The 15380-nt window shown below is 38.4% G+C and overlaps 1 protein-coding gene across 1 annotated transcript in view; it reads right to left on the bottom strand.

Annotated features, from left to right (window-relative positions):
* LOC145786238 (receptor-type tyrosine-protein phosphatase H-like) overlaps positions 1 to 15380 on the bottom strand; it is a 43635-nt gene that overhangs the window by 16340 nt on the left and 11915 nt on the right. Inside the window, exons 5-6 of the mRNA XM_082597879.1 lie at positions 7429 to 7701; positions 3471 to 3770 (exon numbers count right to left, since the gene is read on the bottom strand). Coding sequence (XP_082454005.1) covers positions 3471 to 3770; positions 7429 to 7701 — 573 coding nt within the window. The remainder of the gene's footprint in view (positions 1 to 3470; positions 3771 to 7428; positions 7702 to 15380) is intronic.

Here is a 15380-nt window from a genome sequence, read left to right as displayed (position 1 = left end):
TCTGGTCTGTGCTTAGATCTTTGAATTGTCCAATTTTGGCAAATGGAGAGTTTCAATTTTATCAAATAATGCAATCTCCAAAGCTATAAGGTTTGACCACAGAATAACGCCATTTCACCAATGAATGCTTCTGGACCAGTTGTCTTCCCAAATAATCCAATTAGATGCTTCAATGGTAACTCATTGATGGGCAGCATAGGCCAACATATATTCCACTGAACTTCAAAAAGGATATGATCTTCTATTCTAGCAATTACTCCATTACGATTCCCAGTGTTCACTGCTGCCCCGTCACAACCTGTTATTCGAATTCTATTCATGTCCACATTCTCGTCGATCATAGGCTACATTTTAAAATGTCAACTGAACGACCACTTGGTGTTGTGATATGAGAGATGTAGATGTCACCAGGTTGTATCAGTAGAACGTAATGGTATTCTTTTATTTTTCTCCTGTGGTGGTAATCATCAAAGACATAATATGATTCATCCTTTCTCCCATCGAAATAGAGCGATATAAAATTGTTGACGACATGTTGGGTTGGTTTCAATCCAGTAGCCTACGTCCCTTGACTAGGCTATGTCTCACTTTCCGTGGGTCAACAATGATGTCTGTGGAGAAGTCTTTTCCTAACACATCCTTTAAAGTAGCCGTGGCAATAGCAGCAACTGTTTCGTCAAAAACCATCTTTTGATGGGCTTCCCTTGCAACACAAGGGGTTGGGATGGTATTGTAGGCACTACTTGTTGAGACACTCTCCATGAAACTCGGATCATTATCGGATGAATAAGATAAAGAGTCAGTTTCACAACATTTTTTTTGTGGCGTGCTAAACCGCACGACTATTAGAAGTTCGCTCATTGCGCAGGATTGCCGGATTGGGCGAAAAAATGAGATAAAATGACAAAAATGTCCGCAACTTTTCGCCCAATCTGGCAACCCTGTTATAGAAACAGAGGGTCATTGGGGTAATGGGTTGCTGTGCACCAAACGATTTTAAACTTTGAGGAAATGTTTAGAAGGTAAAGTGGCACCTGTGTTCAAATTTATGTGATAAATGGAGAAATCGACCCACCCTACTGTACAGTCTACGTCACTATATGCGAGCAATCAGTTGATCGCGCAATAGTTGTTACTGCGGGTGATTTAACTGTAGGCTATGTAGCCTATGTATGCAGGGGCGCCGGAACGATTTTTGACTGGGGGGGCAAGATTACGAAAAAAGGGCACTTTTGTTTACTAAAAGGCCAATTTAATCTATCAGCTCAATTTTTACTGAGTAATGATAGCCTACAAGTGTTCGGTATACAAAGAAGGGCATCATGCTATGTTATAATAATGTAACCTACTGTCAAGCCTTAAAGCAGCCGGCGGCCATGGCCGCTAAGTAGTGCTTGAATGACCGCCGGTGCTACCTCCTCAATCGGCCAAGTTTGGCCGCCGGTCTCTTCTAGCCAATTATTTAATTTCGCAATAGAATGATCGTGGATTAACTGTCGGAAATATGTAGTATCAATAAGTGACGCAAAATTAGGTCAGCGCGTCATAATCGCCACTGTTGCATTGTGCGGGAATATTTGTTATTGATGGAATATATCCATCTGCGATCACCAGCGCTGTAAGTCTTGTTTGTAATTCCCGACGTTTATTTTAACACAGTCTTTATCCAAGTGCTAATTTACATTGGCTGGCAATATTGTCGTTTTTATGTCGATTCGATGTTGTCGGACATTGAATCGTTGTTAAAAAGGAGAACTAGGTTAGTTGAAATCGGAGGGAAAAACATTTTTTGATCATATTTTGCAAAAATTATGCTTCTTTTAGTACCGGTAATGTCCTTCACATCATTGAAATACTTATTTTATTACCTTGCCATCATCGTCAACACATGTCGAACGTTGTTTTTCGTTGCTAAAAAGAATTCTAAGGGAGTGGCGAACTTCTTTAAAATCAGCCACATTGGAGACACTCGTGCGAGTGTCGTTAGATGGTCCCGCAGTACTGGATTGCAATCCCGATAAAGCAGTTATTGCGTGGTGCAACGATTCTATTGTAGGACGTCGCCCAGGCCCAGACTTCAACAACGCTAAGTGATCATTTTAGCATTGTTGCAAGTTTAATTCTATTTACTTGTGCTATCGTTATTTTTATTTTGTATTTTGGCCTCCAAGCGCACAGATTTGGCTGCCGAGGAGGAGTTCCCGGTAGGCCACGATGGCTGCCGAAAAAGAAACGAGTTTTAAGGCCTGTACTGTGTTGCAAAATTTTGTGCCGTAAATATTATTTTGAGGCAAAAATGAAAGATTATAATTAGACTAAAAGCGAATAGCAGAAATTGTTATGTTGCAAAATGTGCAGTAGCTTACGTGACTTTAAAAAGGCACCATTGCCCCCCCTAACCCTTCATCTGCAGAAAAATTGAGGGCAGGGGGGCATTCGCCCCCCCTGCCCCCCCCCCCACCTTCCGGCGCCCCTGTATGTATGTACATCAAAACAGCAGGTTTCAACATCAAAACAACAGACAGTTTGCTCAAACATCAGATCTGATGTTAGTGTTAACGTGGCTTTTGTTATTGCTGTCTATAGTGACGTATTCTCAAGCAGTGTTTGCACTTTTTGATGATTTTGAAAAAAAATAAAAATAAATGAAACATTGAACTTTGGGCCTTGCCAGTGCTATTGAAAACAATTTTTTTTCGGTAATTCTTTTTGAAATGTATTCTTGAATGTTCAGTTTACGCATTTTAATGCTTAATTTCCGTTTGAAAATTTTATTTACTATGCCTTTAACTTTTTGTCATCGCGGAACCCCTGATATACTTTCGCATTTGTCGCGGAACCTCTTCTATTAACAAAACTTTAAATTAAAATTATTGCATTGTTTTTAATAACATATCAATGAACAAGTGGTGCAACAAGTATCAGCATTTCTTTTTCGCCTATTGACTACACTCAACCTCTTGTGTAATTGTCCTATTTAGAGTGTAAATGCGACACGGTAGTTTAAAGATTCTGAATGGCTCATCAATGGATGCACAGATTGCATATGCGAGTATCACCTTTTTTTCTGCCATAAAAATATGTCATGTACTGTACAAGCTTTTTAAACTCCATATTTGACAGCCTTTAAAATGTTTTTCAGTATAACTATTAGCTCACAACAAGATTGTAAACATAACAATACAGGAAGCTTTTCTTATCTCTTCCAGTACAAACCTAGAAGAAAAAAATTTGATACATTACAAACTACCAATTCTGTTTTACTTGTAAAGGTTTTCTCTGAGCATATTATTTGGTAACAAGGATGATAAATATTGACAAAATGTGATAGAATGCCAGCATTTGATGAATGCAAAATAGCAGTGTCAAAATAATATAGATTAAGAAATAAATATTATTTTACGAAATATCTCAGACAACACGTCTACATGTGAAAGTGCTTATGAAATATCTGTCAACTTGGTACAAACCTGTGTTTCTAACTTCTTGCAGTGGGGTACCCATCCCTTCTGTGTTAAAAGGCACAACTTGCAAATCATATTTTTGTCCAGGAATCAAATCTTCGATTGTGCAATTGTACATAGAAATCCCAACTATATGATCAATGACTTTAGCGGTGATATAACCACTTCTCGTTGTTTTAGAAGCTTTGTATTGCACAGAATAATTTGATATTAGATCTCCACCGTCTGGTTTATTCCATTCAAAAGTGATAGTGTTATTTGATGTTTGTGGCTTGGCATCGGTTGTTAATATTGGCTTTCCCGGAACTAAACAAAAACACAAACGGCAGTTAGAAAAATATGATGTAAAAATTGCATCAGTTATCGGATTTGGGCTTGACTAAAAGTTTAAGTAGGCAGGATGGTCCACCAATCAAAAATTGAAAATAAAGGGACTCAAACGAAGAGGAAGTAGTTGCATAAGTGAGGGCAGAGAAGCTGTGGTTTTTACAAGAAAATGGTGCAGCATTTAGTGGTCGCTTCCTTGAAAACGTGCCCGTGGACATCAAAGAACAGCAAAGCAAGAATGGTAAATAACTGTGCTGCTCATGTCATTTGGCCTATCCACGTTTGTCTTTTTGTATAGGATACATTTACTTCGTTATATTTGCTGTATTATGCCTCGTTGCCAAGTGTTCAAAGGGCTGCATTCGACAAAAGAAATCGACAAACTTATCCTGAACAATTTAAAAACAAAGCAAAAACAATTATTCAAAAATCATGCAAAAAGCAAACTTGGAATACATGTTCTTATGAAGCAGTCAATGACTAGTTCAAGTATGACAACTGAAGAAAAAGACTGTAAACCGAATAACAGTTTTTTGATATCGATGAAAAACAATAATTTATCTTACGTGTAGTTATATTAAACGAGGAAGAAGGTGCGCCCAACTCCCCAGACGTGGTCACAGAGGTTACAGTTATAACATTATTGGCGTTAGAAGCTAGATCAGAAACAATCGCTGTAGTTCCGCTTATGGTTGAGGTACAACCACTTGACATGCATGTGTGTATTGTGTAAATGTCTTTTACAATGCGAATAGCACAGATATGTGTCACGCTAAGTGCATAAAGCAAAATTAAAATTTAGGTTTAGCTGTTGTGAAAATTCTTGATGCGAATATTGTAGCTATCACTGGGTGCATCATTCTACATTACTGCATTTTGAATATTTCAATAGTCGCTTTATTGTTTAAATTAATTAGTAATCAAATGTCGCAACATTTTTTTAAAGATCAGTTCTGACGTCATTGCTGACATTATATGCATGATAACTTCATCTCTAATCATTAGATAGTGCAAAATCATAATCTACGTTTAATACTGAACAAACTTGCTACGCATTGTTTTTTGCTATCTCCAACAGGAAAAGCGCTGGAGCTGATTAAAGTTATTTACCCAAAATACTGAAAAAAGACACAGCACTGGGAAACACGCTTTCGATAATTAATTGACGCCGCACGCAACGGGCGCCGAACAGAGACAATTCGAGTGAAAATCGATCAAGTTTTTAGCTGTGATATCAAATCAGCGAATTTCAACTATTTTCTCTGTGAATTTTATCAATAAAGATTAACTCATTAGACACCAACTTTACTTAGCTTGAAGAGAATCTCTTGAGGAATAATGTATTGGAAAAGATCTCGGTGACTATAAAAAGGTAAAAAAACAAGTTTCGAAAAACAAAGTTTATCTTACGTGTTGTTACAGAAAGTGGATCAGATGGTTCACCCAACTCTCGGTTGGCCATGGGAGTTACAGTTATAACATGATTGGTATTGGTTGTTAGATCATAAACAATGGCAGTCGTTCCGCTTATGGACCTACCATACGTCCCGGTTTGGCCGGGACAGTCCCGGTTTAAACGTCTGTCCCGGTGTCCCCGGTTAGCAAAATGTCCCGGAATTTTACTTTAGTGAAATTTTCAAAATTAACTCCAACTTGATGCAAAATTATGAAATAATTCCGTCCCAAAAGGCTTAACTTTGCTTTAACTCGAGGCTTATTTTAATATCCTAATTTTTTTAGCTTATTAGGTTGAGTAAAATATCGCGCATAGCTTGAGAAATCCTTTAGTTAGGGAATAATGAGTGACGTTTATTGCGTCATTATTCTATTGACTTCAATGAAACGATGAAGCCAATGGTTTCTGAATGCATCCCCCTATAAATGTTTGATTTGTGAGTTAGTGTTAGTGTTATTTCTTTGTTTTCAGTGTTTGTTCTTTTTTTTTCTTTTCATGAATGTCTGATTTGAGACTTAGTGTTGCTTAAATTAACATGTATTTTCCTTTAAATAAAGTAATAAAAATTTTTATTCAATCTAAGTAGAATACTTTATTATGCAATATTAAAGCTTATAAATATAAACATGGAATAAAAATTTGCCAAGCTCAGGCCTTCGGCCTTTCGTCCAGTTATTTCATTCATAGTTTTGAGTTTGTCCCGGATTATGCCCAAGAAATTATGGTAAGTCTACTTATGGTTGAGTTGCAACCACTTGTAGCGCAAATAACTTTATAGTGTTTGATGTTTTCAGCTTTTCCTCCAAGATCTGGTGCCATCCAACTTATGCTTGCAGTTGAACTTGTTGTGGTTCCAGTTAACTTAACACTTGTTGGTTGAGAAATTACTGCATAGAAAAAGTATGATAGGAAAAATTCCTATGAATCCACTAACAGCTACAATATACATGCTTTAAGTGCAATGTACCTTAATATTTGCCAACGGCAACCTTCAGTTCAATATAAATACCACAAGTGGACAGTATCTTCGATTCAGAAGATATTGGTACATTATAAACACAAAGAATTGATTGAAGAACAATGCATTAAGAAATAACAAGAGTCTAAAAAAGACCAAAGCGTCAAAACGCGAACATTAAAAAAGCTTGAGACGGAAAGAACGAACTAAGTAAAAAAAATTAGCGTGCTCACATCTTCTCCTGATTGTGAGGTCATACTCATTGCAGAACGAATATTTTTGACATGTACCAGTGCTGTAACTTTTATCTTGAACTATAATGTGGAGATCAAAATATAAAATTTATGACGCAAATATACTGAAAATTGCAGATTATCATAAACCTTTCAGAATGACTTAGAAACGATTTCATTTGCACAAACCATCACTTTCATGGCTCTTTGGTTGTAAAGAAACCACCGATGCGAAGAGAGTTGAAAACGTTTAAATATAGCAAAAAACAAAGAAGTTATATTTCTCATATAAAGCTACTTTGACCTCTAACTTTCGCACTTTTACCTCATATTTATACACATCTCTGGTTGCAAAGTGGTTTATGACCGCACGTAGGGGTGTAGATTCCATCTTCTAAATGCTAACGTCTGGCTTATTCTTTTTATTATCAAGACCCACTAAAGTTTAATGGAAATCACTACAAATTTTTTGGACAAAAAGTATGGAAATAATTTCTGTCCTGTAATCGAGATTTTGCGTTGTGGGCTATAATTCAGAGGTGTCTAAACTTTTTCCCAAGCAGACCAAATTTGATAATGAGGAAGTGCCGGCGTGCCAACAACCCCTGACAATGTTGTTTTGAGTAAAGATGCATACATAGCAATATTGTACTATTTAGTGTCATTTTCATACAACAAACAATATGCATCGTCATATGTCATAAACCTTTCAGAATGACTCAGAAACGATTTCATTTGCACAAACCATCACTTTCATTGCTCTTTGGTTGTAGAGAAACTACCGATACAGAGGGAGTTTAAAACGTTAATATGGCAAAAAACAAAGCAGTTATTTTTCTCATATAAAGCTACCTTAAACTCTAACTTTCTCACTTTTACCTCATATTTATACACATTTCCGGTTACATAGTGTTGTATTTACTTGGCAAATGCTAAAATGTAGTCTAACATAGAAAATTTTAGCTACAATGTAAAAGCAGTTTATCTTACGTGTAGTTACAGTAAGGGGACTGGAAGCCATGCCCAATGCTCCTGATGTGGCTACAGCGCTTACTGTCATGGAATATCCTGTATTTGAAACTAAATCAGAAATAATGGCAATAGTTCCGGTTATGATTGAGTTGCAATCATTTGGATTGCAAGTAACTTCATAGCTTTGGATGCCTTGAGCTCCTCCTCCAAGATCTGGCGGCACCCAACTGATGGTTGCAGTCGAACTTGAACTTGCTCCAGGTTGTTGAATGTTTGTTGGTTGAGAAATCACTGCATAGAAAAACGTGCGATCGTAAACATTTCCTGAAATACAACAAAGTGCAAAACGAACATGTTTTGAATACAACCCACAAGTTGTCAACCATGACTTACTGTAATTAGACACACTTACTTTGATTCAGAAAATATTGTTACTTGGTATAGAAAGAACTGGTTTAAAGGGCAGTGGATTACAGCATTACACAACACATACACAGCAGACAAGAAATGATCAAAATAACCAAGCGGAAAGATAACGTTTTCCGAATGTTTCTTTTTTTGTTGTTTTTCATCAAAGGTCATTGCAATAAAGATAAAAAGTGAAAACCAAGGAATTAAAATTGTAACTTTGGGGCCTGTGGGAGTGTGAGTACCTATTTAAACACTTTTTTTACCTCTTTGTTAGTTTGTTGCTTTTAGTAGATCTTTAGGGTCGAATATTTTTTTTTCCTAAAGATGTGAGGTTTTAAAATTTTTAAGCGATTATTAAACCAGGCTCTTAGCCACCGAATTAGGCTGCCTAAACTTCATATTTTTTAAAAGTTAAATGCAAAAACACCTTACCTATCTTGCCACAGCAATAAGGAATGATTTCTGGAGAGACCTGAAAAGTAGGGAAAACTCTCCAAAGGCAAGAGAGAAGGATATATGGCTTGCACACTATACCTTCAATTTTTCGTAGCTCGGTCTTTCCGGCGCATTTTTTAAATTCTCTGTAACTTTTGAAATTTAAGCTGTAAGCACCACACGAATTCTTAATGATTTTGAACTAGAGAATTACGGTGTCCAATGTTTTCTTCGTAATCAGTTTTTCGTACAACAATTGTTCGTAAAATCAATTCTTCGTAAAGCAATTCTTCGGGCATACAATTGACCGTAATACTAATTGTTCGTAAACAAATGTTCATAAAAGTTAGGCTACAGCTTTAAAAAAACAAAAACAGTTACAATTGTTTACGAACAATCAATTAGGGTAGCCTATATGCTAGAGATGTGCTAATTGTGATTAAAAAGACGTGCTGTACCTGTAGAGTATAGACGAGCAGACAGAGTGTAGAGTCTCTGATTCAGAATGGCATTACAGTTTGTGAGCAGCGAAAAAGGAAAGCCAAAACTTTTGTATAGCGGCCAGCTTTATTACAAAGACTATAGTGCACTTAACGCACAAGGGCAAGAAACTACTAATTGGAAATGTGAGCATTTTCATAAGAAATGTCCTGCACGAGTAACAACTGCTATGGCAGCCATTGTACAAACCAGAGGTGAGCACAATCATGCTGGAGATGCTGGTCATGACGAAGCAGCAAAGGTTATGGAAAATATTCGTTGTGCAGCAAAAGACAGTCGTGATGCCCCAAGTTACCTCGTCTCAGCAGAAACTATTGGACTCAGTCAAGCCACGGCAGCAAAACTGCCAAGTGTGCAGAGAATGAAAAGGACAGTCACCAAAGTGCGATTGAAGGAAAATGCAGGCCCAACAATCCCACGTTTTCTCCGTGACATTGTGCTTCCAGTAGAGTACAAGCAAACGTTTGCTGGTGTAACATTCTTGGCCTATGATTCTGGGCCTGCAGATAACCGTATGGTTCTCTTTGCCACTGAAAGAAATCTGCAGCTCCTTGCCCGTTCAAAGCACTGGTATGCTGACGGCACCTTCAAGACAGTGCCTTCACTGTTTGAATAGCTTTACACAACACACGGACTGAAGGAAAACACTTCAGTGCCTCTGGTGTATGCCCTGCTGGGGGACAAAAGGAGATGGACATACATTCATCTGCTGCAAAAGATCAAGGAGTTGTTACCTGCTGTTCCAGAGACAATCATGACTGACTTTGAGATGGCCATGGTCACTGCAGTAAGCAGAGAGTACCCACTTTCAACTCACCGTGGCTGTTTCTTCCATTTGTGCCAGTGCATTTAGAGAAAGACGCAATCAAGTGGCCTGAAGGAGCAGCACGAGACAAGTGCAGAGTTTGCTCTGAGGCTGCGCATGTTGTCGTCTCTGGCCTTTGTGCCTATTGATGAAGTCAGCCGGGCCTTTGACATTCTCATTGATGGGAATGTATTACCAGATGTAGCCAGGTGACACTTGGGTTGGGCGCCCAGATCGTCGTCAAGGGCGCCGTCCTCCAGTGTTTGCAATTCAAATGTGGAACTGCTATGATGGCGTCCTCAGTGGCCTTCCCAAAACTAATAATAGCATTGAAGGATGGCACAGGGGGTTCATGTTCCAGGTATCTGCAAATCATCCAGATATTTGGAAGTCCATATCTGCAATCAAGCGAGAGCAAAACCTAAATGAGGTTCGCACTGAACAGTATGTCAGTGGCCAGACAGGACCCCCTCCAAAGAAGAAGTACAAGGGCAGTGCAGAAAGACTAACTAGAGTCGTCCAAACTTGGCGTCAAGACTTTCAAGATGATGAAATTTGTGATTGGTTGCGTGGAATTGCACACAATACTTCATACTAAACTTGGCTTGTGGACAATTTGTACGAAGTTACTTAAAGTAGTATTGGTAGTGTAAGCAAAGAATTGCTAAACAAAGACAATTGTTGTATTCCAATAAATAACAAAAAATGCGCTTTTTCATTGTGCTTATTTGTTTACTGTATGTCGTCGTAACTTGGCTATTCAGGAAAATTTGCATTATGTACCTTCATCGGAAATTGCAAGACAAACCTTGCTGTTGCGAAAAATTGTTCACGAACAATTGACCTATCACCTGTTTATGAAGAATTGTTCTATACGAAGAATTGATTTATACGAAGAATTGCTTTACGAAGAATTAATTTTACGAACAATTGTTTTACGAACAACTGTTTACGAACAATTCACCTATAACCGAGAATTACATTGCAGAAGATATTGTGTATTTAAAATAAGGCAGTCAAAGAACCTAAGTTACCGCCGAAAATATGCAAAGAGCAAAACAGCAAAAAAATTATCAGCCTATACTCTACAGTACCGTGCTTCTCAATAGAACCTGAGTTTTCATTATGTGACTTTTGAGGTTTGTATTACAATAATAACTTTTGTTTCATAATGTATTTATAGGCCAGGATCGTAACTTCGTCAGCTGGGGCCACGGTGCAAAAATTTAACATGAGGCCCTCATTTTATTTTTCTGTAGCCTACATTTTTCCAGTAAAGACTCGTGCAACGCTTTTATTGTTTTACTGTTTTCCATTGCTCATACTCTGTATGACACGTACCTTCGCATCATGCGCTTTCATGGCCTCAAATTCACTGCAATAAACTTCCGGTCCTTCAAATCTGTTGTACTTTATGGGTTTTAAAGTGTGTTAGAAGTCCTTGAAGAAGCATTTTCATGATGAAAGAAGTAGCAAGGGTGGCAGTACACGCGGTCCATGCTTGGTGAATATAACATAACAAATATCTTCTTAGTTTCAGACCTGATTGTGTTAAATAAAGGGAGACCAAAAAGAAGATGGCAAGATGACATAGAAGAAAAGATTAGCATCACCTGGATGAGAACAGCAAAAGACAGAATGGTGTGGAAACATATGTGGAAGCCATCTGCCAGCAGTGACATGAGACCGGCTGCTGATGATGATGATGCGTTAAATCGCACAAGGTGTTACACAATACTTTAATTTGTTAAAAACGAACGACCTTTTTGGAAAGGATCTTCAAGAAACTGTGCTTGAGGTTGTTTTGGACTTGATGCAATAATCTTCTTAATATTTGTATTAGCGATAATGGCGGGAAGGTTATAACACTGGTCAACAAAAATTTGTTGCATTTTCAAATTCACTTGGTCTTGGGTAATTTTGGGGTGCTGAATCCGAATATGACGTTATTTTTGGTCTAGAAGCTCTAGATTTTTTGCAAATTTTGATTTTTTTTTTTTTTTGAGTAAAAAATGAATATTTTTCAAAAAAATTATATTTTGAGGAATAGGAAAAAAAAACATCTTTTACGACTGAAATAACTGCTTAACTGTTTTATCTATAGCTTAGATCTATACTTACTGATAGAAATGCACCAAAATATTTGAAAAAAAACATTACAAAATCATTCGAAAAGCGTCGTAAACAAAATTTCAAAAACTATATAGGCTATATACATAAAAAACGAATCATTTTCACAATTACAGTAGTAAACATAGCACTGCATGCAGACCTATTGCAATTACAAGCATAAATAAGCTCTTTTAAAAGTTTGATGTTGTGAGAAAAGTTTACTGGCTGAAAATAGAAAGCGAAATCCACACTACATGCTGGGCAAAAATTGGCGTTTGAGGCTCTTGCGTTTGTAAGCTTTTTGGGGGCAGTCTCGTTTAATGCTCCAGCAGTAATCTGCCATCATGTGTCGATTCCATCGGCCTTGGTAACGTTCTTCTACTTTCATAAGATCCTGGTGGAACCGCTCTCCTTGTTCGTCACTGACAGCTCCAAGGTTTTCTGGAAGTTTGTCCAGATGACTGAATAAGAAATGAACTTTAATGCTCATTGTGCATCCTAAGTCGCGGAAAGCAAAGAGTGTTTTGCTCACAAGAACCTCGTAATTGCGAGTCTTTTTGTTTCCAAGAAAGTTTTTAGTGACATCTACAAAAGACAACCATGCTGCTCTCTCTTTGGTTTTCATCTTATCGGTGAACTGTTGGTCTCACACAAGGCTTCGAATTTGTGGTCCATTGAAGACACCAGCTTTAATCTTTTCGTATGAAATGGAGGAAAATGTTTGAACAATATATTGGAAGCAGTCGCTATCAGGGCTTAAAGCTTTCACAAACTGTTTCATCAACCCTAAGTTGATGTGAAGAGGGGGAAAAACAATTTTGTCTCTACTTACAATCGGATTGTTTAACATGTTTGGCATGCCGGCTTCAAGTGTTTCACGTATGGGCCAATCCTTTTGGTCCAATTCTTGTCATTAGCTCTGCTGTTCCACATGCAAAGATAGCCTAACATGGAAACTTTGTGTATCCTTTTTGCTGACCTAGTAAGAAACCAACCATTTTCAGGTCAACACATAGGCTAATATCCAATTGTGCTGATGATATTTCAGCAAGTCAATGACTAGCTTAATATCATCATATGATTCTTTTAAGACAGTTGAATGACCAACTGGAACTCCTCCATATGCATTACCATTTGTGCAAAAGAACACACTTCAGGCTTCGCCTGGAACTGTCTATAAATAAGCGCCATTCACTTGAATCATATGAAGAAACTCCTAGTTGGACGAGAAGGCCAATAATATCATTGCAGTAAATTAACTGCTTTTCCTCTGAAAAAAAAAAGACATAAACATTTCATCTCGTTTCCTAAAAAACGAAACCTTTGTGGAACGGTCCAATACGTGTTTTTCAGTAAGCCTTGATGCTAAAAGCTCAGCAGCTTGCTTGGATAAGTCCAAGTCTCGTACCAAGTCATTTAGTTCTGACTGGTTCAATTTCTGAATGGTTTCAGAATTAGAGCCTTCTGAGTCTGCATCTGCTTCCTTAGTATACTCGCATTCCATACTACCGCGGTAAATCTCAAGAGTCTGTTTCTTCATCATCGGAGGATGTAAAAACCATTAAATACTGGAGATGGAAACGTTTCAGAGTGAAGGACAGGTCGAATAGCGGAAGGAATATGTGGATAAGAATTATTTTGTCTTTTTCCTGGCAATGCCCTTGATGTTAATCAAACAAAGGTAACAATCAGTGCAGTGGTCCTTCGGTTCACGCCACACCATAGGGACACCAAAAGGAAGTCCGTTACATTTTTTCTTTGTCCAGTCTCTAAGCACTTCTTCGCAATTATGGCAGACAATATGTGGAGCCCATTTCTTCTCTTGATCTCCCAGAGGAACTTAAAAATAAGCTTTGTAGGCCCGCTTCACGAATGGCGTTATATTTCGTCTCTGACGAGGGATGAGTATATACCACAAATATAACAAAAAAAATCAACTTTTTTTTGGCATTTATGTCGATTAGAATTATACCATAGATATCTTACATATAGATATGCAACTCAGCAATCGTGGAATTATCGTCACGCTCGACTGACTTTATGGACACAATCAATAATCAAGGTTGCCAGCTTGGCTAGCGTATCTATGGTAGGCTATTATTGTACGGTTTGGGCTTGGCGAGTGGTAGCTTTTGAGCTCCTTTGGAATATTTTTGATGGCGTATCATATATTTCAAGTTTTCACAGAATAGCCTACTATGAAAAATCAAGACAATAATCTTTCTTCACGTAGGTTATGCAACTTCTGTTTCATGATCGTTGGAACTATCATTTAAGCTTATTTCCAGTGACTCATTAAAGCTTGTTGTAGGCAGTTTACAAACCTGAGATAGAGAGGCGCCGGAACGATTTTAGGGTGAGATATACGGTAGCGATAATTGTCAAACATTTTCAGGGGTTGTCGAGGATTTTCAGGGGTTGTCAGGCATTGTAGAGTAGCTACTTTCAGGCATTGTTGGGAATTTCCAGGCATTGTCGATCAATATCAGTGGTTGACAGGGTTTGGTAGTCATTATGGAACATTTTCAGGCATTGTCGAACATTTTCAGGAATTGTCAAACATTTTCAGGGGTTGTCGAGAATTTTCAGGGGTTGTCAGGCATTGTAGAGTAGCTACTTTCAGGCATTGTTGGGAATTTCCAGGCATTGTCGATCAATATCAGTGGTTGACAGGGTTTGGTAGTCATTATGGAACATTTTCAGGCATTGTCGAACATTTTCAGGAATTGTCAAACATTTTCAGGGGTTGTCGAGGATTTTCAGGGGTTGTCAGGCATTGTAGAGTAGCTACTTTCAGGCATTGTTGGGAATTTCCAGGCATTGTCGATCAATATCAGTGGTTGACAGGGTTTGGTAGTCATTATGGAACATTTTCAGGCATTGTCGAACATTTTCAGGAATTGTCAAACATTTTCAGGGGTTGTCGAGCATTTTCAGGGGTTGTCAGGCATTGTAGAGTAGCTACTTTCAGGCATTGTTGGGAATTTCAAGGCATTGTCTAGGATTTCCAGGCATTGTCGATCAATATCAATGGTTGACAGGCTTGTCAACCATTATCAGTCATTGTCGGAAATTTTCAAGAATTGTCGAATATTTTTAGGTGTCAGGGGCTCTCAGGCATTATAAAGTACTTTAGATTCTTTCTGGCAGGCATTGTCGGCAGTGGCGTAGCTAGGGAATGTGCCGCCCGGTGTGGATTCAGATTTTGCCGCCCCTTCAAGAAAAAGCATGTGAAAACAGGCCCGATTTAGGGGGGGCAGAGGGTGCAGGTACCCCGGACCCCCCGACTTTTAAAGGGCCCCCCTACGTGAAAAAAATGTGATTTTTTTACTATTAGTTTTTGTGGTTTCTGCAAAATGCTGTGCAGTGCTGGATTGATGCTACTGTAGACGTCGAGGGGGTGTTTTGCGCCGTAGGCGAATTTTTTTGCACGGGGGCCCCTGATCTAAAAATGCCCGGGCCCCCCATTAGCTAAATCCGGCCCTGTGTGAAAATGAAATGCGTTTTTTATCAGATTATAATCAAAATCAAAAATCGTAGTCTGAAATTGCCGCCCCCAGACGTGCCGCCCGGGGCGGTCCTCCCCTCCTTCCCCCCCCCCCTAGCTACGCCACTGATTGTCGGACATCTTCAGGCATTGTCTAGGATTTCCAGGCATTGTCGAACATATTCAGTGGTTGATGGTTTGTTAGGCGTTGTCGAACGT

Source organism: Aplidium turbinatum, chromosome 17, assembly GCF_918807975.1.
Source record: "Aplidium turbinatum chromosome 17, kaAplTurb1.1, whole genome shotgun sequence".
NCBI lineage: Eukaryota > Metazoa > Chordata > Ascidiacea > Aplousobranchia > Polyclinidae > Aplidium > Aplidium turbinatum.
Note: the sequence above shows the minus strand (reverse complement) of the source record. Positions and strands in the feature narration are given on the sequence as shown.